Raw genomic sequence first — 26,474 nt, 5'->3', positions numbered from 1 at the left:
ACCACAAGACAGAGGTTTGTATGTATTACCTACTGCATATCCTATGAGCCTCAAGTAGCGCCTGGCACATGGTGGATGTTCAATAAATATTTATTCAATGAGTGAATTAATTCAGTATTTTGTGGGGAGGTACCAGGGATTGAACTCAGGGGCACTCAACCCTGAGCCACATCCCCAGCCCTATTTCATATTTTATTTATAGACAGGGTCTCACTGAGTTGCTTAGGGTCTCACTAACTTGCTGAAACTGGCTTTGAACTGGTCATCCTCCTACCTCAGCCTCCTGGGTCACTGGGAATACAGGCGTGTGCTACCGGGCCTGGCTAATTCAATATTTTAGAACACCCTGTGCTGGACATGGTGGCACTCAACTGTAATCCCATCAATACTGGAGGCTGAGACAGGAGAATCACAAGTCTAAGTCCAGCCTGGGCAACTTAGTGAGATCTTGTCTCAAGATAAGTTTAGGAAAGGGTTGGGGATGTGGCAAAGCGCTTGCCTAGTATGTGTGGAGCCTTGAGTTCAGTCCTGATTTCTCGATCTCTCTCTCTCTCTCTCTCTCTCTCTCTCTCTCTCTCTCTCTCTCTCTCTCTCTCTCTCTCACACACACACACACACACACACAGATCCTGAAGGTGAATCAAAATATATCTAAAGTCAAATAACTCTTATATAAGTAGCTATAAGAAAAAAAATGCTATTGTTCTTATATAAAGCAGAGGAGTCCTGTGGCATACCTACTCCCTAGGAGGTTCTCCTCCCTTGGGGAGAACGTGAGGAACACTGTTCCATTTGAAGAGATTTGTAGAGGCCCATAGAGCACAATTGTGGGGTCCTCCCTTGGCCCTCAACATTACCAAGACTGGAAAAAGTTTAAGCATCTCCTCATCCCATCTCTTAACCCAACTCAGGGTGACTTAGTTTCCATCTTCTAAATCCCTAGTATCTCCCGACAAGGAAAGGAGGTGGTGCATAGCAGAGAGATATACGGTCTTCATCAGCTGAGATTTATTGAACTCCTATTGTGTGCTAGGCACTGAGGAGAAGTACAAAAAGTATTAGATAAGGTTCCAGATTGCAAGGAGCTTCTAGACCAGAGAAAGAAAAGAGGTGGACAGAAGCAGGTGTTGATCATAGGCCTCGCTCCCCCTCTGTAGTCTCAGAAAATGGCAGTGTCCAGAAAGAGACACTTTAGATGGTATCCAAAACATATGTGCACAGGTTAGACATGTACAAAACACATGTAGAGCACACACGACTATGGGATATGCATATGAGACACAATATGCATGTGTCGCATGTGGATGAGATTCATGTGTGTGGTCCATAAGTGCATATGCCATGTGGGTATGACATAAGAACCCCATCTTTCCAAGCCAGGGTGGCCAGATGGGGGAAAGCCTCAGGCCAGCTAGGCCTGTCAAGGTTGGGGCTGGTACTGGCCCTCCGTGGCCGTGAAGAAGTCCTCCAGTACACTGCGCAGGTAGTCAAAGGTGGGCCGGTCCTCTGGACGCTCCTTCCAGCACAGCATCATGAGTTGGTACAGCTCCTCTGGACAGTTGTCAGGCTTTACCATGCGGTAGCCTCGCTCTAGATTCTGAATCACCTCAGGATTGGTCATCCCTGGAGATCGATGGGAAAAAGGACATCAAACCTCCAGACTTTGAAAGGCCACAGGCAGGGCCCATGTGGTTAAGGCTTGGGCCTCAGCCTGTGACACTTGTGAGAGGAGCTTGAACTTTTAGGAGATGGGCCTAGCGAGGAAGTGAGGTTGTTAGAGGCACGTCTTTGAAGGGGTATTGGGACCCCAACCCTTCCTCTTCGTCTCTTTGCTTCCTGGTCTCCATGAAGTATTTCCTTACAGTAGCAGAAAACTAACTAATACCGGTGATGTTCAGAATATCTAACTGGTGTGGTGTGAGTACTAATCCAAAAAGATACTGGTTATCATCAACGGTGGGTCACACTAATGGTACCTGCTGAATATCAGTAAGACCACTTGGAGTGCCTATTACAGATTACACACTCAATGACACACACATTAGCTATGGAACTTTGAGTAAGACCCCTCTTTGAACCTGAGTTTCCTCTCCTGGAAAATGAAGTAAATAGCTGTTCCTACCTCACGGAGTTCTTGAGGGGACTCAATGAGATAGTGCATATAAAGCACCAAGCACAGTACTTGCACAGGAGATGCTTCATAAGGGGCACCTGAGGTTGTTATGATTTGGTGGGAATGATGGGGTGGCCAGGGCCCAGGCAGGATGGAAGCCCACTGCCAGGGCAGTGGTGAGGCATCACTAGCTTTGGGACCAGGCACATGAGATGCCACATAAGGACAGCAGATGGACTCCAGACCCCAGCAAAGCAGATCTGCCCCAGACTGGATGGCTCACCAGGCCTCTCCATGACCCATACAAAAGTCTTTGGGATGGTAACCTTCTTTTGTGCTGTCTTGGCCCCCATGGTAGCCTCTGGCATGTAAACCTCAAGAGGAGCTGCTCTGGAGAACTGCATGGTCACACCAATAACACAGCTCCCTATTTCTACAGTACCCACGCAGCCTCTATTTTCTTCCGTCTCTTGAGAGAAGACAATCAATCCCTAAAGACCAAATCCTTCTAGAAAAATAGAAGTTTTGTTTTTGTTTTTGAGATGGAGTCCCGCTATGTTGCCCAGACTGGCCCAAGCAATCCTCCTGCCTCAGCCTTCTGAGTAGATTGGACTACAGGCATGCACTGTCATGTTCAGCAAAATAGAACTTTTGCTCCTGCAGAGTTTGGGGCTGGTCAATAGAGAAAAAAAGTTTTGCCCAGGCCTTGCCCTGAAAGTCCTCTACTTTTTGGTCCCTCGCATTTTAAAATTAGGACACAGGAAGATGCAGACCAGGAAGCCAGTCACCCATGGAGAGTAGAGGGCACAAACCTACAGACTAAAGTCAGCTCAAATACAGCTTACAGACCCACTTTGGTTTGTCCCATATGGTGTTTTAAAATAATTTGAATCAATCACCTATATTTGGAAATAAGCAAGTTTTCCTAAAACTCCAAGTTTTGGCTTCTCTTGAAAAGAAAAAGGAAAAAAAAAAAAAAAAGATTTCCAGGCTCAGTTGCCTATGCCTAAAATCCCAGTGACTTGTGAGGCTGAGGCAGGAGAATTCTAAGTTTGAAGCCAACTTGAGCAATTTAGCAAGATCCAGTCTCAAAATAGAAAATAAAACAGGTCGGGATGTGGCTCAGTGATGGAGTACCCTTGGGTTCCGTCCCCAGACTGTTTTAAAAAAAGAAAAAAGATCTCCTCTATGTCTTAATGGGGACCATCCATTGGAGCAGATGCAAGTCACCAAGGTCCCTGTTACTTCCCATTTTCTTCCTGACCCTGATGCCTTGTGTCAGTTGCCATTCATCATCATTCTCTTTTCTGTGGTGCTGGTGATTAGACCCGGGACCTCAAGCTTGCTAGGCAAGTGCTACCACTGCACTACTTCCCCAGGCCCTGTCATCATGCTTTCACCACCTTTTCTTCTGATGGAGACATTCTCTATGGGTTTGCCTCCATGGGCACAGTAGAGGATGGGAAGGACTCTTGGCAGAACCTCTGGAGTGTAGTCTAGGTCCAGCAGTGGCCCTGGACTGTGTGAGGAGAAATCCTGGGGAAGGGAGCCCACCTCTCCTCTGAATACAAGGTGCCTTTACCTTCCTACGAGCAAAGTTCTGTTCACAACGTACTAGGAATGTGGGAAGCCTCTGCAAATCCAGTCACTGTGTTCCATAACCTCCCTGCTCCCATCTTCCTGTTCCCATTTCCTTTCCCTAGAGTTTCTTAATGAGTCTAGTGTGGGAGACAGAAGATCCTTTTTTTTTTTTTTTTTTTTTTTACCAGATTGGTCTCTGATGCTAACTTTCTGTTTGGCTTTGATCTGATCATTCCCTCTTTCCCCTATCTATTAAATATAAGATCAAAATAGGCTGGTCTCTGTGCAAGGGAGGCTGAGGCAGGAGGATTTCAAGTTCGAGACCAGACTCAGCTACTTAGCAAGACCTGCTCTCAAAATAATAAAAAATAAAAAGGGTTTGGGATATAGCTCAGTAGTAAAGCCATCCCTGAATTCAGTCTCCAACACACACACACACACACACACACACACCACACACACAAAGAAAAGAAAAAGAAAGAAAGAAGAAAAGTTTAGAATAGTGCTTAGCTTATACTAAGCTATTATTAATCATCACTTTTGGAAAGTATTGTCACTTCTCTGAGTCTCGATTTCCTGGTATGAGAAAGAAGAGACTTAGTGAAAAAGCCTGACTCATAGTAGATGCTCACTGAATACTTGTTTCCCTTCTCTCCAAAGCTTTCCATCCAAAGAGGGAGAGACAGATACTACCCCCACACCCTACATGTCTTGAACAACATTCTTAACCCTAAACCCAGCCAAGACAGGGGTGGGATTTTTTTCAGTGCAGGAGATCAAACCCAGGGCCTGGCACATGCTTGCAGTTGCTCTACCACACTAGATCCACTTCTACTGTACTAGGCTGCTCATGCCAGAATTAAAGAAAGGGTTGGAAAGGAAGAACAAGATTCAGAGACAGTTATGGAAGCCAGTGCTGGGATCTGCTTAGGATTGTTGGAGTCACACTCCTCAGAAGATACAGAAGAAGCAACTAGAAGTTTCAGATTCCAAACCTAGAAAGCAGTGAGTAAGAAGACAAATATCTTCTGCCTTTTTCTATGATCCTTTTGGTTCCCGCCCTTGGCACTGACCTGGGTAAGGGATACGGCCATGGGTGACAATCTCCGTCAATAGAATTCCAAAAGACCACACATCTGACTTGATGGTGAATGTCCCGTAGTTAATGGCCTCTGGTGCTGTCCACTTAATGGGAAATTTGGCCCCTGCAGGGAAGTGGAGAGAGAGGAAGTTCACCAGTATCTCTCTGGTCAGACCCTGCTGACCCCAGGCCTCCCTCATATCCCACACCTACCCTCCCTGGCTGTGTACTCATTATCCTCGATGAGACGTGCTAGGCCAAAGTCTGCAATCTTGCAACTCAGAGAGTCAGACACCAGGATGTTTGCAGCTCTCAGGTCACGGTGGATGTAATTCCGCTCCTCGATGAATGCCATGCCCTCTGCAATCTGTTGGCCAGGTGGTACGGGTCATCAGCCCTGGGCTAGACATCCTCACCCGGTCTGTACCCATGCCAAGCTGCTCCCCAGGCTCCTTACTTGGGCTGCCATGTCTAAGAGTTTGTTGATGGTCAATTTGATGCCTGAGGGAGTCTTGAGAAAATCCACCAGGCTCCCTGTGGGCAGAAGCAAGAGGTGCTGACCAAGTGGTCCAGACGAAGGACCCAGACTCTTCTCCCCTAACTAGTCTAGAGGCAGTGCATGACATGTGGAAAGGAAGAACCAGAATGGAGGAGTGTGTGTGTTCACGGTGAGGATGCTCAGAATATGGGGTGTGGTCGGAGGGGTCTATAAACTCCGTTTCAGAATAGGGTAGGCCCAAACTCCTCAGCTGAGCATCCCAAACCTTGCCTGCTCCACATTTGTAGCTGCTCCCCCCACAGGCTGCTTCTCTCACTGCCCCAACATAGACAGTTTTCAGATTCTTCACACAGACCACTAGATTCTCATCTCAGCATTTCTTTGTTTCATCTCTGCCTGCTAAAAAATTCAACTCTTCTTTCGTGGTCCACTAGATTATTCTTCTGGAAAGCCTTTCTAGATCCTACCAGGTTTAATAAGTTATATCAGCATCTACATTCCTCTGGCATGCTGGAACATCCCCTACGGCATAAACTTTGGCTTTCCCAGTGCCCATAACTAAAATCAGGTTTCCCTTTAGTAGAAACCTTGTTTGACTCATCCATGTTTTCAGTGCCCAGGGCTGAATGTTTTGAATGAGGAGTAGGGAAAGTGGTACGTGGGGGCGTGAGGGACCACTTCTCTGGTACTGGAGGGCTTCTGGGAGGACACCATGGATGTGAGTTGTTGGAATGGAGTTAGTGACCACTTGCCCAACCCAGAAGATTAAAACCTCACGTGAGAATAACAACAACCTGTCCCCACTACAAGTGCTGAATTAGTCACCAAAGATAAAAGCCTCACCCAGACACAGCAAATGTGTGAACATGCACTGACATCCCTGTATTAGGGGTAGATGCATCAATTCCAGTATTCATTTCCAATGAGCCTTAGAATCCTTCTCAACTCAGCACTCCAAGCAACTATCAAAGTTAGCACATAGGACAAAACCTCTTTGCTATTTCCAGAACCCAGTAGCCAATTAACAGTTTGTTTCTCTCCCTAAAAGCGAGACAGGTCTGGTAGTCCCAAACAATCAGAGCCAGATAACAGCAACAAAGTTATGGCAGGAACTGTTCTAACTCTCATCCTCACAAAGACCTTATGAGGGAGTGACTGTTGCATTAGTACCACTATTTTACAGTTGAGGAAACCATGGCAGAAATAATTGATGTGATTGGCCCAAAGACACATAGTCATGAAGCCAAGACTAACCCAGACAGTCAGACTCTAGACCATTCATGGACATTGTATATCATTTTTGGATGAGCCCTTTTAGATTTCTGCTATTGAACTTGGGGAAGCTGAACACCACAGACAATACAGGAAGTTGGCATATACCACACATGGCAAATCAGTGGCTTCAAAGCTGAACAGAGAAACTTGTATCCCTCTTGGGAGGATTCTCACTCTGTCCAATAGCAGACCCAGAACTGAAAAGGAGGTTTTGGAGCAAATCCATCCTCCCAACGTTCATGGGCAGAAAGGAGAGAAACAGAACTAGGGTCCCACTTATTTTCTGAGATCAAGCATCCTGAGATGCTCTGACTTTGAAAAAGGCAAAAGGGACTGACTGCAGGTCAAGAAAGATGGAAATGACTATTCTTCCAAAGCCTGCCACCTTAGGCTGGACCCTTACACAGGCTCAGATGGTACAGCTTCTTCTCACCCCTGTAGGTGAGTCTAGAGGCCCAAGAAAACCCTCAGTGCTGGGTCAGAGCAAAAGGGGTATCCCCCCACTGCAGTAGGGGAGGGGTAGAGTAGAGGGAGGAAAGGGCCAGAGACGGCAGTGTCCTCCAGCCTCCAGGTATGGCTGTGGCACCCACCATTCTCCATGTATTCGGTGATGATGTAGATTGGCTCCTGGGTGACCACCGCGTAGAGCCGGACCAGCCGCGGGTGCTGCAGCTGCTTCATGAGGTTGGCCTCAGCCAGGAAGGCGTCAGGGGACATGCTGCCCTGCTTCAGGCTCTTCACCGCCACCTTCGTGTGCCCGTTGTAGTACCCTGGGTAGGGAACGGGAGGGATTGGAGGAGTTGTGGAACTCGTGGTCCTGGAGCCAGGCAGCTGCCCTGAAATAAGTCGCTGTCCCGAGACTCTCGCGATCTCGGCGGAGACCTCCTCCTCTCCTCTTTCCCTGTCGTCTTGGAAGCCGTACTCACCCATCCACACCTCCCCGAACTGGCCGGCCCCCAGTCGCTCCACCAGCTTCAGCGTCTCCCTGGGAACCTCCCACTCGTCCTCCCACCACGGCTTCTGGGGCTTCTGTGTCTGGCAGGGGCGGCTCAACCTCGTGCACAGCCCATCAGAAGTATCTGAGAGGACAAGGGCAAGGGAGAGGGAGAGGGCGGTCAATATGGGAGGCCTTGGGTGCTTTGCCCAACCCCCAGCCCTCCGAGTTCCCTTCTAGGGGAATGCACTGGAGCGGGGTGAAGGTCTGTCACCCTGCATCGGGGGCTGTAGGGTGAGGTACCGCACCTCACCACTGGGGATTGAAGAAGTACTCTGAAAGATGGTTAAAGGATATCTCTGAGAAGGACTAGGGGGAGACAGGCTGAAAGGGTACAGGTGAGGGGGTCCTGCCGGGGCTCACTGGTGTAATGGCGGACCAGTTCATGCAGTCCGGGAAAAGTGATGCGAGGGGAGATGTAGAACCCGCCGTTGTCTAGGTTACGGATCTTGTAATGTTTCACCACCTCTCCCTGGTTCTGGTCGAAGTCCCGGACCGACAGTGAAAACGATCCTGAATGAATGAACAAACCGAAGAGCGCAAAAGAGAGGGGGTGGACTCCTGCGAGCCGCGTTGTCATTGCACCCCTGGGCTCGGGCTCAGCCTGCGGTCCGCCGGCGCCAACTCAGCCCGCGGCCCCGCCCACTTTCCGCGGCCCTGCCCTCCAGGCCCCGCCCAGTCGCTCACCCGCTGTGCTCTCGCTTTCTCGGATCAGGAAGGAACCGTGCGTGTTCCCGGGCGCCAGGAGCTGCCGCTCAGCGTCCTTGCGGCTCAGGTTCTTGAAGAACCAGCTGCTCACGGGAAAAGCAAAGGCCGTCGGCTGTTGGTCCTTTCTTACTCCATCAAACTCAAGCATTCACCACCACCTCCAGGACCATTCCCTGCTCGGAGATCCCTAGATCTGTTCCCACCCACTCCCACGACGGGTCCCCACTCACGGTTCCGGTTCCAGGCTGTTCGCTTTGGCCACGAAGTTGAAAGGGATGAAGCCTTCCAGGCCTGTGGTCAGGGATTGTGCCTTCCACCACTCGCCGCTCCTGCGCCACGGGGGCACTCAGTATTGTCTGTTCTGCCATGGACTCAGTTGAAGACCCTCGCTCAGGGACCCGATAACTCAGGCCACCGCGACCCCTGGAGCCTCGCATTTTGTCCCAAAGGAGCCCGCCCCCAGCCAGTCAAGGGCGGCAGTACCTGAATACTGCTTCCTCACAGAATCCACCCGTGCAGGTTGGTGGGGTGGGGGGACACTCACTGTTCCAGGATGCGGAGCTGTTCACCCTTCTCGAAGCCCAGGTCTCCGTCGTGAGAGGGCTCATAGCTGTGCAGGGCGATAACCAGGTTATCTGTAAAGACAGGGGGCATCAGGGAGAACTGGCCTAGGAGAACGGAGTTCTGGAGTCACAAGGCTGGGACAAGACTTGGACCAAGAAAGGACAGGGTAAGAGGTATGTGGGAGGAGAAGGAGGCCAAAGGCCAAGGATCCACAGGCTTTATCTTCCCAGCCCTGTTGGTTGGGGTTACCTTGCAGTGGGGAAGCTGGGGGGTTGGAGCCCTCGTAGGTGACAAGTGGGTCCCGTACTTCAGAGCCATTCCTCATGAGCAACTGTGGGGTGGGAAATGAGGGGTGAGAGAAAGAAGACGGGATCAGATCCTGGCTCCTCTGCTTTCTGCCTGCCCTCCTTCATTTCTCCAACCTGAATTAGCTGACTATGTATTTACTATGTCACCTCGGGAGGGTCCCTTCCGGTCTCTGGGCCTCTTTTTCCTTCTGTGTTCTAGGGTCTGCTCTGTTATTTCAAGGGCCTGTAGCTGTGATCCCTTTCTTTCTCCTGGACTGCTCGCCCGCCTGGCTTCTTCACCAAGCCCCCATCTTGTCTCTTACCGTGCCCTTGCCGTCCAGTGGAACTATGGGATAATGGCAATTCTCACACACATCGATGTTTTCCATCCAGTCATCTTCAGGGTTTGAGCTGCAGCTACAGCCCATGATCCCTGAGAAATGGAGAAGAGGCTGAAGGAGTTCCCCCTAGGTCTGTTCCCCCCACATCGGGCGTCTTAGGGTGTTGCCCTGGGAGTTTCCAAAAGTACCTGAGATTGTTGGCTGCTGGACCCCCATTCACCAGCCACAGAAGAGCTGAAATGGGGGTTCCTGACTGGTGTCCCCTCAGAGCTCTCAGGCCACAAGTACATTGACACCAGGCCTGTGCCTAGCATATGCTCCACCCCCCACCTGGGATGGGCAAACCGCCACAAGCACCTTTGTCAGTCTAGTTACCCACTTCCTGCCTCCCCACCCTCTGCCAGTCCCCATGTCGGAGGACTACCTCCCAGAGGTCACACACTTTGCCAAACCCTGAGGGAGACCTAAGTGTTTTTAATCAGATTTCCTCCTACGAGAAGGTGATGCCCTTGTCCTAATCACAATTTCCCTGCTCAGCTAAGGGAGCTGGTGAGAGACCCCAGTTTCCAAAAGTCACCCTCGAGCCTCTGCCCTCCCCCATACCCACATTCACTCAGTCTCCTTCAGAGGGTTCCTTCTAACGGGTTTTCTTCTCACCAGCAGAGAACCCTTCCCTGGCCCTGTCAGCCAGAACTTTTTTTGTTTGTTTGCCTGTTTTAGCAGCGGAAACTTTTTGTCATTGAAATCAAGCAGAACTCCATTGGCACAGCAGGTAAAAGAAGAGCTGTCTGCCCAAGGCAGAGTGGGGACCTCTCTATGAAGCCCTTAGGAGTCCCTGAGGCACCTCCTTCCCGGGGGGCTGCTCCTCAGAACTGATTGGAAAACACTAGTCCTCAGATAAATATAATTTGCCATGCATTCAAGACCCCTTACTATCAAGATCAGCTCTACCTTCTCAGTCTGTTCAGCTTCACACACACACACACACACACACACACACACACACACGGCCTGCCCACCTGCTAAATTCCAACTTCACCTTTGAAGCTCAATTCAAATGTCATCTACTCTTCGGAGCCCTCTCATTGTTCTTTGCTCTCCTATCCCCCCAGGACCCTGGCTCATTATACTCAGACCACAGTCATCTGCTCAGGCATTGCGTTCCATGATTACTGATTTATACATCAGTCCTACTGCCTCTTCCACCCCCTTGATGAATTGTGCTTTATTTGCCTGAAAGCCCCCCAGTACCTAGAGCTAGTTATTATTAATAAGTATCAACCGATATGCAGAATGTCAGTGCACAGATTTTCCCATCTGTAAAGGTCTTAAAAACCATCAAGACTAGCCTCTGATTTTATTTATTTATTCATTTATTGGAGAGAAAGTCTTGATATGTTGCCCAGGTAGGCCTCAAACTCCTGGGCTCAAACAACCCTGCCTCAGTCTCCCAAGTAGCTGGGATTACAGGTCAGAGCCAATAGACCTGGATTTAACCTCTGATTTGAGATAAGCAAATAAAGGCCCAAGGAAGCCTGCCAAATGTCACACAACCTATTTGGGGTGAAGCAAAGCTAGAGCTGCTGATCTATGCCAGGTGGAAGTGGAGGTGGAAGTCGTGGAGATTTCTGGTTAGCAAAACTCAGAAGACAGGCCCTGGAGTCAAGAGACCTATGTTCAAAAACTGGTTGTGACACTGTGACTTCCTGAAATCATTCTTCGAAGCCTGACTTTTCCTCCTCTGTCCTGTGGGGATCGTCATTCCTTTATTGTTATCTTAGTACAGACCTTGGAAAGACTTCTACCAGGGCCCATTCTGCCCCACCAGCCTCTGTTCTGCAGGCTGGGAAAGCGGGAGTTTTTGCTTCAGGCTAATGTTTCTTCAACTGAGATACTCAGAGCCTCCCACAGGTACCGGAAGTCCTGGTGTGTGAATCTTCCTGTAACATGAATGTCGCTCGATCTTATTCATATAAGATAAACAACAAGGACCTGTTGTGCAGGAAAACACAAAATGTCCATGGAATATTAAGTCAAACCAAGAGACTTTCAGAAAAAGCGTAGCAGAGTCACTCCCCACTGTCAGGAGTCCTTGGAGCAGGTGGACATTTGAGAAATCCTGCTGGGTCAGAGTTCACTCACATGTGGCTGTAAATTACTTTCTGGATGCTCATTTGATCATGACCAAGAAGTGATTAGCAGTAAAAGCTCCCAAAAAAGGATTGATAGAAACCTGGACAGACCAATAGCTGAGCTGTCTAGTAAGGTAGACTAGATGTATTATTTGTGATTCAGCATGCCTCAGAAAAGCACAGGTTGGTTATCTTGGGGAAAGAATACCAATGTCATATGGGCTGCAGGCCTCCATCAGTAAGGTCCCTTATTAGCTTGACAGTTTGGGAGACTTTGGAAAAAGGTAGGGAAAAAGTTTGGGGTTAAGAAGAGGGGATGAACTGGGGTACAGCAATGAGGAGAGGCCAGTGGAAGGGGCAGAGGGAACCTAGGTTGGACATCACACCTGGTCCTGACCTAGGCTAAGGTTAGGTGGGGAGAGAAAAGGAGCCACAAAGCTTCAGGTAGAGTCCAAAAAAGCATGCAGGCAGGATCTATATCTTGGACTGTATCTAGGCTCACTAGAATGTATCTAACGTCCTTTAAGACTGGGGACAGGGGTTGGGGGTGTGGCTCAGTGGCAAACAACTGCTTAGTATGTGTAAAACCCTGGTTTGAATCCCCAGCACCACAGGAAGAGAAGAGAATATATAGGGAAACTAATTCTTAGTTTGACTAATTGTATTATTATCTTTTCAGTGCATACTGAGTTAAGTTTCTGATTAAAATTTGAACTACACACATGCTTAGCATGGACAAGGCCCTGGGTTCAATCTCAGCACACACACAAAAAGTTTTTAAACTAGAAAACAAAAACATTGGTAGCTAAGTGAGGTAGGTTAGTAGGCAAAAACTTCAAAACCATGAGAATCATGGGGTCAGGGAGAGAGGACAGGGAGTGGCAATAGTCCTTGGGAAGGAAGAGTTTAGGAAGCACTCCTGTAATTTGCCAATCTTGTTTTAAAGAAGAGAGGGAGGGCTGGGGCTGTAGCTCAGTGATAGAGTACTTGACCCCTCACATGGGGTCAAGTAAGGCACTACACCACATAAAAATAAATAAAGATATTGTGTTCATCTACAACTAATGTACATATACATATATTAAAAAAAAAAAAAGAAGAGAGGGAGTCAGGTGCCGGGTGCCATGATGCACCCCTGAAATCCCAGTGACTCAGTAGGAGGATTGCAAGTTCAAGGCCAGTCTCAGCAATTTAGCAAAAGATCCTGTCTCAAAAAAAAAAAAAAGGTGGGCAGCGGTGGGGGCAGGTGGGGACTGGTGATAGAGTTCAGTGGTAGAGTTCCCTGGGTTCAATTCCCAGTACCTCAAACAAAACAACAACAAGATGAAGAGAGGAAATGATAATAATAATTCATAAAAAGAAAAATAAAGATGGAGAAGTTGGGGGATCAGAGAGGTTAGGTGATTTCCCCAATAACACACTAAGGATTCAAATTAGGTCCCATGTTCTTTATCAAGATATTCTCTACTCTTCATCCCATGGCAGTCTAAAGAGAGGAGGTGTCCTGACAGGTCAGAGAGAAAGGGAGGCAGGCCTGAAAGTGTGGACCACTCCCTATTCAGGACCTGACCATTGTGCTAACAAAGGCTTTTTCTTGGACAATTTGTCCTCTACCTAGAACCCACATTTTAGGATCTACATTTACCTGGCTAGGGAATGCAAACCTGTACATGAATCAGTGAGTGTCGGGCTTCTGCGTGTAAATCCATGCTGCGCATGAGTCTGTGTACGGAGGATGTATAACATTTGGAGGTAGGTACGCAGTGCCTGTCTGTGTCGCTGTGAGGCCATAGATACATACATCTGTTTATAGAATGTAGGTCTCTTCCTTCTGGTCTGAGTTTGACAAAGATTGCTGGGTAGCCAAAGTGATCTAACCAGGTTAATAATGAGGTCAGTAAAAAGAAGTCAAAATTAAACCTTAATACAAATTTCTCATTGTCTGAAAGAAAGAAGAAGAAGAAACAAATCTAAGGAATCCCCAGGGCTCCCAGAGCCAGCAATGAGGACAGACTCTGGGGTGAATGAAGGAGGACATTCTCTTCTCCCAACTCAGGAATTCAAGGTCAAGAGTGAGAATTTTGTAGATTGTAGACTCTCTCTGACTAGGCCCTATAATGTCCCTGACTGCCCATCACGCACAGGGTACTTTATGCCCATTATTACAGGGTCACGGAACCTTGGAGTTTCAATCTGGAAAAGTAGAATAGAAGCTGGATTTCAGTCCCTGCCCATTCTCGCCCTCAGTAAGGTGCTCACACTGCCCAAGACACACATTAGCCCTGTATGCATGGTATGTTAACCAATTCTGAAAATCTCGGGTGGTGTGCCAAGGACAGTGGTGCACACCTGCCATCCCAGTAATTCGGAGGCTAAGGCGGGAGGATCATAAATTCAAGGCCAGCCTTAGCAATTTAGCAAGACCCTAAGCAATTTAGTGAGACCCTGTCTCAAGATCAAAAATGAAAAGGCTTGGGGATGCCAGTCTGTGCTTAAGCACTCCTGGGTTCAATGTGTGACACCAAAAAATAAAAAATTCAGGCCGTGTGAATCTTCTGGACTAGGTTTTCTGGTCCCAGCGTTGAGGAATTGTATCATGAGGATTTCTGATTCTTGCAAATTCATTCACTTTTTTTTTTTCTTTCAGTACTGGGGTCTGAACATAGGGCCTCATACATGCTGGGCAAGCACTTGACCACTAAGCTACTTGCCCGTCCCATACTTCCTTTTTATTTTACTTCCTTTTTTAGTTTTTGCAGCATGGGAAGTTAAATCCAGGAGCATTCCACCTATGACCTGCATTCCCAACTCTTTTTTTATTAAAATTTTTTAATTTTTAATTTTAACTTTTTTTTAAGTACAAGGGATTGAACCCAGGAGCACTTGACCACTGACCCACAATCCCCAGTCCTTTTTTGTATTTTATTTAGAGACAGGGTCTCACTGAGTGGCTTGGGGCCTCGATAAATTGCAGAGGCTGACTTTGAAGTTGTGACCCTCCTGCATCAGACTCCTAAGCGGCTGGGATTACAGGCATGCGCCACCACACCCAGCAGGTTTTTTTTTTTTTTTTTTTTAAGTTTCAGGGCCTCACTAAGTTGCCCAGGCTGACCTTGAATTTGTAATCCTCCTACCAAGTAGCTGGGGTTATAGGTGTTTGCCATCACACCTGGCTAAATTGTTGGCTTATTTCATTTTATTTTATTAAGTAGACAAAACACACTCTAGATAATGTGTTTTGAGGTAAAGTCTGTAAAGCTCAAAAAAGTGAATGAACCAGGCTTGATTGTGTTTGTTATTAATCCCAACTATTTGGGAGGCTGAGATAGGAATAACTGAAGTTCAGGCAGAACCTGGGCAACCTAGGAACACCCCGTCTCAAAACAACAACATCAACAACAAAGGGCTGGGGATGTAGCTCAGTGGTATAGCCCTTGCCTAGCACCCCCACCCCCCAAAAAGATGACATTCTCCCCACTCCCCAACCAGACCTATTGATTTTTTTAAACACGTTGTCTAAAATGTGTGCCAGCTTCTTGCCTGAGTTACATGGGCCAATGCTTCACATGAAGACCAGGTAGGCTATTCTACTCCAGACCATTAGTGTACACAGGCCACTTCGTGGCAAAATCTGTTAGAAATCATTTAATATATTTTAAATACTTGATCTCTATGTCTGACCAATATTTGGTTATTGGCAAAGTTGTATATGTTCCATGAAGGGTCTTGGCTCTGTGTACTCACACAAACCTCATCATGATGCTCAAAAATCAGGATTGCAAACTAGGCGTGGTGGCACACACCTATAATCCCAGAGGCTCAGGAGACTGAGGCAGTAGTGATCGAAGTTTCGAAACCAGCTTCAGCAAGTTAGTAAGCAGCCTAGTGAGACCCTGTCTCAAAACAAAAAATAAAAAGGACTGGGACTGGGCACGGTGGCACACACCTCTAATCCCAACAGCTCAGGAGGCTGAGGCAGGAGAATTGCAAAGACAGCCTCAGCAATTTAGTGAAGCTCTAAGCAACTCAGTGAGACCCTGTCTCTAAATAAAATACAAAAAAGTGCTGGGGATGTTGCTCAGTGGTTACATGCCCTTGGGTTCAATCCCTGATAGAAAAAAAAAAAAAAAAAAATCAGGATTGCAGGCATGGTAAATAATTTCTAGTGGGTAAATCAGCAAATGCCCAGGACTGCTTCATTTTCACTTGTTCCATTTTTATATAGTATCATTTTCTTTTTTTATTTCCTTTTTCTTTCTTTTCTTTTTTGGTGTTGGAGTTGGACGGATAGCCTCATACATGCTGAGCTTGTGCTATACTGCTGAGCTACACCTCCAACTACAGATGCATTCATTTTCACAAATTAGGAGTGGTTTAAATATAACACTTATTCTGCTAGTTAATTATTGTCATCAATAAGGGCTATAAAGCAATTATTCTAATTGGTATTTTAGTAGAGGCCCCCTAACCAGTAAATCAACCCTTTTGTGAGTCCCTGCCCTGGGGAATCTGTGTGCATTTGCATCATGGAATTTTTATTAGGATGAAGCCTCACTTCCTGTGTGGCAATCCATAATGTTTTATGAAAGTTTCTAGGTTATGGAGGCCTAGCTCACTATGTCCATTTCATAGTGACTCAAGTCCAATCTCACCATCTCTCAATTACTCACTGGCAAAGGGCCTTTGGATAGATTACTAAACCTTTTAAGCCTCTCTCAGTTCCTTCATCTGCAAAATGGGAATAAAAATAGAACCTGCATCTGGGACTGTTATGAGCATTTTATGTGGTGCGTAGAGAATCCCATATAATCAAATGCTTCCCATGGTGATTGATACCTAATAAGGACTAAAAAATAAGAACAGGGCTGGGGGTGTGGCTCAGCTGTAGAATGCTCACCTGGCGTGTACAAGGTTCTGGGTTCAATCCCTACACCACAAAATAATTAATTAGCTAATTTAAAGATGAGGACCATTCGAGGCTACCATGGGCACTCTATGATACCAGGCTTAAATGTCTTCCAGACTAAAACGATCTACCATTTTAATTTTCCTTCATGATTTTTGGCTCTTCCATGTACCACCTCTTCACCTTTAATGTTTCCCAAAATGAAAACTTTACCACCTTAAATGAAAAGCCTGTATCACCAGCCATATGTAAATAGAAGTTACACATTAGTGCACAATGAAATAAACACACAAATTAACATTTGTAAATATTCATCCATCATATCCTAATATTGCTCACACACATCCGTGATGTACTGTGGGGAATGCTGTTCTGTGGGAGAGACCTTAGGGTTAGGCCTCTGTCAGTGGCTTAAAGGAGCTATAACCTTTTTGTGTGTGTGTGATGCAGGGAACTCAGGGCCTCGTGCTTGGTAGGCAAGCGCCCTACTACTGAACGACATCCCCAGTCACATCTTCCTTAACTGGTCAACCTATTGACAAAAACCTAACAGGCACCTCCTATGTGTCAGGCTCTGGTCTAGTGCTGGGGACACAGAGGTGAGCAAGCAGAGAGATTGCTATCACTTGGCCCTGCCATCTGTGACAGAGAGGGTGTCCCTCTGATAGGTCACTTTGTTTTCACAGGAGGCTGTAAGGCCTGTCGTTAGCTGGCTGAATGGCAATATCTTTGATGCCTGACAACATGGCAACACAAGACAGCAAAACTGGCCAGGAAATAACATCTCAAAATTGCCACCATTACTCTTTTACCAAACTACCATTTAGCTAAAGCCAAGAAGGGTGTGGTGGACCTCTACGACTAGGAAAAGGTCCCAGATTCAACCAGGCAAGCAAGCTGCCAAACAAAATGTGGAGTATAAGCCAATTCGCATTTAAATATATGTATGTGGGGGATTCTTTCAAGCCAGGTTCTATGCTAAGCCTTTATTTGCATTATTTCATGTGATTCTTATAATCCCATGATGTAATTGCTATTTTTATATCCATTTTACAGATGCAAAAACTGAGGCCTAAACTGGTAAAGCATTTGTCTGAGGCCACATAACAAACAAATGAGTGGTGGAGTTTCAAGTTGAACCCTGGCCTGCCTGCCTCTGGAGACTAGGATCTTAATCATTATGCTTTGCATCAGTTATATATGAAAAAATCTGGAGGGACACACACCAATATATTCCCAGTGAATACATCCCTGAAGTGGAATTGGAGGGGGACTGAATTTCTGGCATTTCTTTATATGACTCTGTTCTGTTTAAATTTTTTAAAAACAAGTACGTGCTAATTTTATAATCAAAAAACGAAAACAACAAAACCACCACCTACACAAAAACTCTGTCAAGAGGCCCAATCGGGGCTGGAGATAGAGCTCAGTTGGTATAGTGTTTGCCGCAAGCACAAGGCCCTGGGTTCAATCCCCAACACCTCAAAAAAAGAGGCACAATCCTTTGAGGATCATCAGCTACAGAGTCCTACCCTTCCACCTCTGTCCTTACCTCAAGAGGGGTAGACATGGAACAGGCAGGCAGCACAGGAAAAAGAGGTTGTGTGCCCAGGAAGGTTGGGAGACACTGGATCAGACAAAATGAATCAGGCGTCTTCTCTGGGGAGACTTGCAGAGCTTTAAAGAGCCAGCACTGAGTGTGAAGCTCTTGGGGGAACAGAGCTCATAGATGAGGCCATGTTGATTGGGCCCAGAGCCCTTTTCTTGCCAGGTGCCTCATGGAACTAGTGTTCTTTAGTACAAGTGTCGGAGATACAACTCCAGACAATTTAAACGCACTGAGTTGCGTTTTTAAAGACCACATTCCAGGCAGGCATGGTGGCCCACACCTGTAATCCCAGTGACTCAGAAGAATGAAGCAGGGAGATCACAACTTCAAGGTCAGCCTCAGCAGCTTTGTGAGACCCTGTCTCAAAACAAAAAATAAAAAGGGCTGGGGATGTAGCTCAGTGGTCCTGGGTTAAATCCCCCTGTACTTCAAACAAAACAAAACAAACAAAAAACAAAAATGAAGGCCACATTCCTGAGGTGGGGATATGGCTCAGTGCAGAGCATGTATTGAGCATGCCCGAGCAGGGGCTTTGATCCCCAGCACGAGAAAAAGGACAAAAGGGAAAAACAGAATATACTCTTGGAGGGTATCTTTGTCCTGCCTGTTCTCACCCCACCTCCCCTCAGAACTGCTTTCACTACACTGAGACTGGCCTTTAAGCACTAGTTTGGGGGTGTCTGTGGATTTGTAGGATCCCGCCTGTGTTGTATGCATAGCCCCTACCTCAGGACAGACCTGCACACTTAAATTTTCCTATGATGATATTATTTGTTGTGTTTTACAGAGAGAGAGAGAGAGAGAGAGAGAGAGAGAGAGAGAGTGTGTCTGTGTAAGGGGCCCTCTTGTAAGGCAGACCCTACAGCCCAGCTCAAAATCCAGTTGACCCCCCACTACATACAGGAAACAAACTGGTTTGCAAAGACACACCACAAGTGTGAGGGAATGGGTGGTTCATTGCCTTGTGGAGGCCCAGTGCTGAGAAGGTGTGATTCCGGGTATGGACAGCCCCTCCAACCCTTGGTGCATTATTTGCAGAGGGAGGAAGTGCCTAGCTTCCCTTAAGCACCTACTATGGGTCAGGTACTACCCAGGGCACATCACAGAGCGTTCTTTTCTCTTTGGTCCCCAGCAAGTACCCTGTAAGGGAAAGATTTATTATTGCCCTTTACAGATAAGTAAACTAAAGTTCGGAGCTGTGAAGCTACGCAAGGAAACGGCAAAACCGGAATTGTACTTGGGCCTTCCTGACCCCGAAATGCACATTCTTCACACTAACCACACCTCTAGGTCTCTAGCTTTTGACTTTACTCTGAGGACTTTGTCCTTATGGTCCCGAGGAAGAGAATTCAGAAATAATGACCTTGACTTTACTCTCCAAAATAGGCCTCTGTTCTACAACTGCCTTGACTGAATTGAACCCAGGGCCTTGTGCCTGACAGGCAAGTACTCTACCCTCTGAGCTATATCCCCAGCCCCTGGCTTGACTCTTCAGGAAGCTTTCCGGATCCCCTTGAGGGAGGTCATCTCCATCCTCTGAACCCTCAGCCCATTCTCTGCCTCTGTCCACTTGGCCCTTTCTCCTTTGAGAAGAGTCACTGTCCCCGAGCCCCCAAAGCTAGGAACACTGTCCGACTGATCTGCCAGCTCAGGGCTTAGTGGTGGGAACTGATCGTGCTTGTCCAGGGGCAGATGAGCCCTGCTGAGGCACAGGGAGAGCTCCATCATGTTCCCCAGCCCCCACAAGAGGTGCCAGTCCTTGGGGCAGGAGATAGGAGAAAGACTGGGACATGCTGACTAGGTGGAAAGTATGTGACAAGAAAAACTCCAGTGAGGCAGGGGAAACCTGGAAAGTGTGGCCGAGGTGGGGACTGCCCCCCAAAGCTGAAACCTCAGAGCGAGCCTCTCGGGAGGCGGGAGGTAGCTACCTAGACCCCACCCCAGCCCTGGGTCTGAAGCAGAAATTGTCGGGACAAACCGACCTATACATGCAGTTGGGGCTGAGCAGGAGGGGACAAAGGCAGAGGGGAGGACATCCTGCCGTGACATTTGGCAGGGCAGGAAAGACAAATTTCCAGATGGAAGTTCAGAAGTTCCTTGCTTAGGGCCAGCTGTACTCCTGTTAGGGATAAAAATAGCTCTTCCTCCTTCCTCTCTCATCATTCTCTTTCTCAGACTTCCCAGAGCCAGAGCAGATGTGTCCGCCGGGGGACTCCATTCCTGATGATAAATATCCCCTCACAAATCCATCCGCTCCCTTTGATAGACTCCTCCCTCTCGCAAACAATGCTGGTCACCGAGGCTAAAGTCACTTCTCACGCGTCCATCTGGATGCTCTGCGCAACTCTGTCTCTTTTGAGAGATTATTGTCTGGTCTAGGAACCAGAAGCATTTATTCCTGGGTTTCCCGACTCAAGATTATCATATCACCCTTTCTACTGAGGAGCAAGAGGGTGTCCCAGCCTAGACTACAACTCTCTTGCAGGACCCAGCTCTGCCACCACTTTACTGGTGGGTCTTAAATGCCTCATTCTCCTAAGATGAGGGCCTGGACTTGGTGATTTCTGAAGGCCTTTTTAATACCTGTTGTCCATGTGCCAGATCTCCAAGAAGCAATCTCCTAGTGAGATGGTGGCAGAGGCAAGAGCCACCAATATCACAGGAAAGGGGAGACCCAGCTGACCTCCAGCAAGGTGTTTCTGTCTCCTAGTCTGAAGGGTTGCTGCGTGCCCTGGGAGCCCTGAGATGTGGCCCTACACATAACTGCAGCCCTCTGCTGCTGGACTTCCTACCACAGTCTTTAGACTCCCCCGGCCATTTCCAATACTCCTTACCTGTCCAGCCCAGGAGCCCTCTGGCCCTTCACATGGTCCTTCTGGCCTGGCTTGGCTGCCCAGACACAGTCTCAGCTCCCCTCACCGTCGCAGTCACCACCTGTCTCCCTGCGCCCACGTTCCACCCTGACTTCCTGCCTCCTCCTGAGGGCTCCGCAGCCAACCAGGCCCCAGCAGCCCAACCACAAGCCTGTAGCACCCCAAGCTTCCTGTCACTATAGCCCCCCACCCCTCAGCCCCTAGGGGGTCCCGGACATCTCCAGGCTAGGCCCGACTCACTCTGAGGGTGGTATTTGGAAGTTTGAAGTTAAGGGGAAGATGTTTGACACACCCTCCTGCCTGCCTTCCAGAATACATGGGGCAAGCGATTCATGGGCAGCCCTTGACCCCAACAAGCACAGGTGAGCACACACCTGCTCAGCTGACAGTGGAAGGCAAGTGGCACCACTGTTACAGTGCGATTGGTGAGTGGCCCTCTTGTTTTAGTCTGACGGCAGAGGTAACATCATTTGCCATGTTTGGTGACACACACCTATATTCCCAGCTACTTGTGAGACAGGCAGGAGGATAGCAAGTTCAAGACCAGCCTAGGCAACTTGGTGAGACTTTGTCTCAAAATAAAAATTAAAAAGGACTGGAGATGTAGCTCAGTGCTATAGTGTCCTTGGGTTCAATCCCCAATACAAAAGAAAAAAGAAAAAAAAAAAGTGTCTATTGACAGTCAGAGGATAGAACAATATCCGTTGAATAGTTGGAGGGAAGACCACATGTGTTACAGTCACACTTGAGGCTGAAACAGCTGCTACAGTTAGGACAGAACAACACCCATATCATTGCAAGGCTTGGACTATAACTTTACTAGAACCACAGCATAGGCTGGGGGTGGGCAGCGGCCCTCTTACAGACAGAACGCCGACAATAGCCTGTGTTGGGAGGCAGGCAGAACAACCTTCAAGAGGTCAGGGGGACAGCCCTGCTGTAGACAGAGGGCAGGAGAAAGCTCATTAATGATGGCTGACAAGTGGGGCAGCACTGCTAAAGCAGGCAGAGGCAAGGCCACAGCCCTGGCAGAAGAGCAGGGCCTGGCACCATCTCCTGAGCTGCTGGAAGGCCAAGCAAATGCACTGCTCCAGGCACACGGGGCATTGGGCAGACTGTCAGCACTTTCTGTTATCTGCGGGAGGCAAGAACCTTGCCACAAGCAGCGGGCGGGCCAATTCATTTCCTGGGTCCCGGCTGGAAATAGCGCCCATCATAAGCTGAGGGCCAGGTCACCCGTGATACATGGGGAGCTCTGGAGGCCCCTATCAGGCCCAAGAACTGGGCCTGGATCCCACTGAGAAGAAAGCATAAGTTCATTGCCTCCTGAGCTCCACTGAGCAAGCAGTGGGGGTGGGGAGACAGGGAGCCCACAGAGCATTGTTGGGGTTTGTGAGGTGGAAGCTGATGCTGTCTGTGTGCACCTCAGCTGTGGAGGGAAGGGGGACAGGAAATGGGTGGGGGGAGGAGGAAGCCTGAGTTGGAAAGTCAAAGAGGGTAGAACAGAAACAAAGGCTGAGAAACACAAAGCAAAAAACCAGAGTGGTACAGAGCCCCAGGCCTGGTGCAAGGCCCAGCTGCCTTGCCAGGTAAACCTGAGCACTTCATAGTCTATCTCTGGGCCTCAGTGCGAGAGTAATAATGTGATGGTAATAATAAGTAATACATTCACTGGGTGTTTACTGTGTACTCCCTCTGTTAAGCCATATTCAGCTACCTGTCAAATGACAAATAGCATCTTCATTTTAGAGGGAGAAGACAGATTCAGAGAGTAATTAGGGACCTCCTAAATGTCTCACAAATAAATGGGGGAGCTGGCTTTGAACTCAGGACTAACAGATTCTGCATTTTTTTTTTTTTTTTTTTCAGTACTAGGAATCAAACCCAGGGCCCTCTGCATGCTAGACAGGTGCTCTACCACAGAACTACATCACCAACATAGATTCGACATTCCTCAGCCACCCAATTTACCTAAATCACCTCTTATGGGGGTGACTTGGGATTTCAAGTTCTTTACCACTTCTGACCTTAGCTATGGGGAGATGGGGCTACAACAGTCCTCTCCACCCTCAACAATGCTTCTCTTCTCCCACGGAATCCCTGGTCCCAGAGACTGACAGAGGCCTTGAGCCTCAATGAAAAACTGCAGAGACCTTGATGGGAGGCAGAAGATGTTTATTGAGGAGCTTGGAGGGTCTAAGAGACCTGAGTGTGCCCCCAACCCCTCCAGGTACTGGCCCTTCTGGGACACCGCGCCCATCTTTCTTCTCAGAGAGAAGGAGGCCTGCAGGTGCCCCTCAGCAGAGGGTGAAGCGCCGGGTGCTGATGTTCATGCGAGTGAGGCCTAAGTGCCGTAGCGACGGGGCTAGCGCCAGGCCGACTCCGGACTCCAGCTCCAGCTCCAGCTCGGCCTCGTCCAGCAGCTCCTGGTGCAGGTGACAAGCTTGGTCCACCTTCAGCCGGTGCAGCTGGGCCCGTAGCCTCAGCAGCTGCCCTGCCAGCTGCCGGTCCTGAGCCTGCATTTCCCGCTGCGGCCGAGAGGGGGCGTGAGCCTGCCGGGCCTGCCCCAGTATCACCTGCCATTCGTCCCGGTCAACCCCCTGGGCCTTTGCACCGGTTGTGCCCCCAGCTCCCTCTCACACTAGCTTCATCCTTCCTGATCTCTCAGATCTTGCTCCACTCTGGGAGTTCTCAAACAAAGCTAAGGAGCCATTATCCTTAGCAAATACAGATGCCTGGGACCCCATCTCAAATCAACTAAGCAAATCTCCAAGTTGGAGCCTGGACATCTTTATATGTGCACATGTTGGCTTGACAGCTAATAGTCAACACTCTCCTCTTCAGATTTTGCCTACAACATGATCAGTACCTCCTTTTGTGTACTGCACTGTATAGCTGTTCCCAGAGTAGGGGAGGCCACGTCTTTCCCTGCCTACAACTGATGGTCCCCCAAGGGCAGGGCTCTGTTCCCTAAGCCACAGGATCACAAGCTCAGTAGATTGATGTAATCCTTCTTCAGCAAGACTTTCCACATAAAATAGTAAACAAAGGTATTTCTGGCTCCTGGGGCCCAGAGACACAGGAGCTGACAATTGCTGGAGTGGGGGGAATCTGTTCTCATCCTCTCCCCACACCCACAGTCTTGGGCCCTAAGGACGATTAGCCTGAAGACCCCATGTAAGGCTATCTAACCCACCAGACTCACCAGCTCCCGTCGGAGCCACTCAAGTGCAGAGTCCATGGAGTCAAAGCCGCAGATGGCACCAGGTCCATCGGTCCCAGGTCTGGCTTGGGCCCTGCGCCAGGCCTGGCTCTGGACCCTGGCAGTCCACTCCAGATACGAGGGCCGCCGAGTCTGCAGCTGCAGCTTGGCTGTCAGGGCCTTCACAGAGTCCAAGCTCTCTTCCTCCTCCTCTTCTTCCTCCTCATCCACTGCCTGTGGTGGCCCCAGGGACATGGTGGGTTCGCAGTGAGTGACAGGGCAGGGCTGCTCTAGATGAGGGAAAGGCCTGCAATATGGCCCAGGAGAGGTGGTGCCAACTGAGTGTGAAAAGAGTGTGCCAGAGAGTGGGTGATGGTAATGTTCAAGGTGGGATAGAGAGGCTGAGTGTGCCAGGCTGGATGAGCAGATGAGTGTGTGAGGCTAAGTGTGCAAGGACTGGAATTTTCCTGGAATCCTAACCAGCAGCCACGTGATGCCCATCCGGTGGGGGCAGGAGGCACCCTGCTTTTCTACTTCTTTAGATGATTTTTTATTGTCTTTGCCCAGAAGGAGACTCCCAGTTCCCAGAAAGGAAATTGCTCCAGGATAAGAAAAGCATCATTCACACCAGTCTTGGCTCTGCTCCCAAGACCCAAGACCAGAAGCTGAGAGGGGGAGGAGGTTGATTAGCTGCCCCACCCTCATTCACGGCAGTAGCCCATCAGCCAAGGAATAGGGTCCAGAGGCCCCAACTGGCAGTAAGAGGACCCAGGTTCCAGTTCTGATTCAATGAGACTTTGGGCAAGTCCCTGTCCCTCTATGAGCTTCTGCTGAGACAGATCAATGATTTTAAGCTTTTCTCTAAGGGCCCTTAAGTTCTCTGGCATGTCCCTCCAGGACTGTCTCTTTAAGGGAGGGCAAAGCTAAGGATGTGAATGGGCTCCTAGTCTGCTTTCCTTCTCCCTCACCCAGAATTTCAACCATAGTATTTCCCTTCTTTAAACCTTGTATTGAAATAAAACATACATAAAGAGCAATGTACATATTGTAAAATCCATAACTTGATGAATTCTTCCAACCTGGATACAATTGTGTAACCAGCACCCAGATCAAGCAAGAGTATTATATATTACAAATACAGTACTCCTCCTAGACTGTTGTATTTCTTTTTTCTTCTTTTTTTCATGGGTGGTGTTGGGGATTTAACCCAGGGCTTTGTGTGCACTAGGCAAGTGCTCTACCAGCGAGTTACAGTCCCAGCCTTACCCTAACTTCTGACAGCAAAATTACTTTTGCCTGTTTGTATACATTTCAGTGATTCTCAAAGTTGAGCATGCATCAGCATTACCTGGAAAGCTTCATCCACAAAGTTTCAGATTTAGTATGTCTGGAGTAGGACTTGAGAATTCGCATGTCTCTCAAATTCCCACTATAACTGCTGCTGTTGGACTGAAATTTTATAATTTGAACTCTTTCATGTCTGGTTCTTTGATGGAAGAACAATTCCAATCTTATGGTTTCATTATAGGAGCCCACCTATAATTTCACTTTTTTTCATTTAAAAGAAGAATTACCTAGTGAATTAATTACTCTTAATCAGATTCAACATAATGCAGACATTGATAAGAAATAAAAATTCTGCTGGATAGATGGATGGATAGATGATGAATGAGTCCTTCAGCAAATCAGTTTAGTTTCCGTTTGTAATTTTACTAGCTTAAGCTTATCTCTTGCCAGACTGAAAATCCTGTGAACAGAACCTTCCTCAGTCACTCCTGCCTCTCAGCACCACACACTTGGTCCAGCTCATTGTCTGGGCAGTAGGAACCTGGGGATGCTGCATAAGGGATGGGTTATTGAGGATAAGCAACAGCTAGAATTGGCCCCGGTCGAGGGCGCCCTCAGGCAGGGACTTCCAGCTGTGGAGCGGGAGGGGCGCCAGCTACACAGCTGCTTGCATTTAAGGTGGACCAAGGGATTTCCCCCACTCAAGCTTCAGATGTATGGGAGGAAGTAGGCAGTTCGCAGTTTCACACTTTCTGACCCATCCACCATGGTACAGAGGAAGAGATGGTTATTGATCTTTCTTTTTAAGGCAGCAGGAGTGACAGCACCCCAAAAATAAAAAGCTCAAAATATTGAGTGCCTCTTGAGACCCAGGCACGGACTTCAGGAAAGATTATTCTCCCCATTTCCCAGATGATGAAATTGAGGTTTCCTTAGTAGACTTTGGCCAGGGTCCTCACTGGTATTGGCAACAGGAGAAAAATGCCTGTGAAACTGTACGATCCCTTCCTCAGAGGGGCCTC

At 48.2% G+C, this 26,474-nt stretch overlaps 2 protein-coding genes across 3 annotated transcripts; both read right to left on the bottom strand.

The window, feature by feature from the left end:
* Positions 1-998: 998 nt before the first annotated feature.
* On the bottom strand, positions 999-21,056 carry LCK (LCK proto-oncogene, Src family tyrosine kinase). 2 transcript variants are annotated; one of them, XM_079134412.1, is made up of 13 exons: positions 20,925-21,056; positions 9,426-9,535; positions 9,065-9,146; positions 8,796-8,886; positions 8,482-8,580; positions 8,231-8,334; positions 7,907-8,056; positions 7,476-7,628; positions 7,140-7,319; positions 5,233-5,309; positions 4,989-5,142; positions 4,768-4,899; positions 999-1,623 (listed from the first exon to the last, which is right to left on the bottom strand). In XM_079134412.1, the coding sequence occupies exons 2-13, from the start codon at positions 9,528-9,530 to the stop codon at positions 1,421-1,423; spliced, it is 1,530 nt and encodes a 509-aa protein (XP_078990538.1). In that variant the 5' UTR covers positions 9,531-9,535; positions 20,925-21,056; the 3' UTR covers positions 999-1,420. The 2 variants fall into 2 exon arrangements, with proteins under 2 accessions (XP_078990538.1, XP_078990537.1); XM_079134411.1 differs by lacking the exon at positions 20,925-21,056 and adding an exon at positions 9,632-9,744.
* A 2,065-nt stretch (positions 21,057-23,121) lies between these two features.
* Positions 23,122-26,455, bottom strand: FAM167B (family with sequence similarity 167 member B). Its single transcript, XM_079109093.1, has 2 exons — positions 24,169-26,455; positions 23,122-23,491 (listed from the first exon to the last, which is right to left on the bottom strand). The coding sequence occupies exons 1-2, from the start codon at positions 24,418-24,420 to the stop codon at positions 23,261-23,263; spliced, it is 483 nt and encodes a 160-aa protein (XP_078965219.1). The 5' UTR covers positions 24,421-26,455; the 3' UTR covers positions 23,122-23,260.
* Positions 26,456-26,474: the final 19 nt, after the last annotated feature.

Source organism: Sciurus vulgaris (assembly GCF_902686455.1).
Source record: "Sciurus vulgaris genome assembly, chromosome: 1".
NCBI classification, from domain to species: domain Eukaryota; kingdom Metazoa; phylum Chordata; class Mammalia; order Rodentia; family Sciuridae; genus Sciurus; species Sciurus vulgaris.
This window is presented reverse-complemented; position numbering and strand designations above follow the sequence as displayed.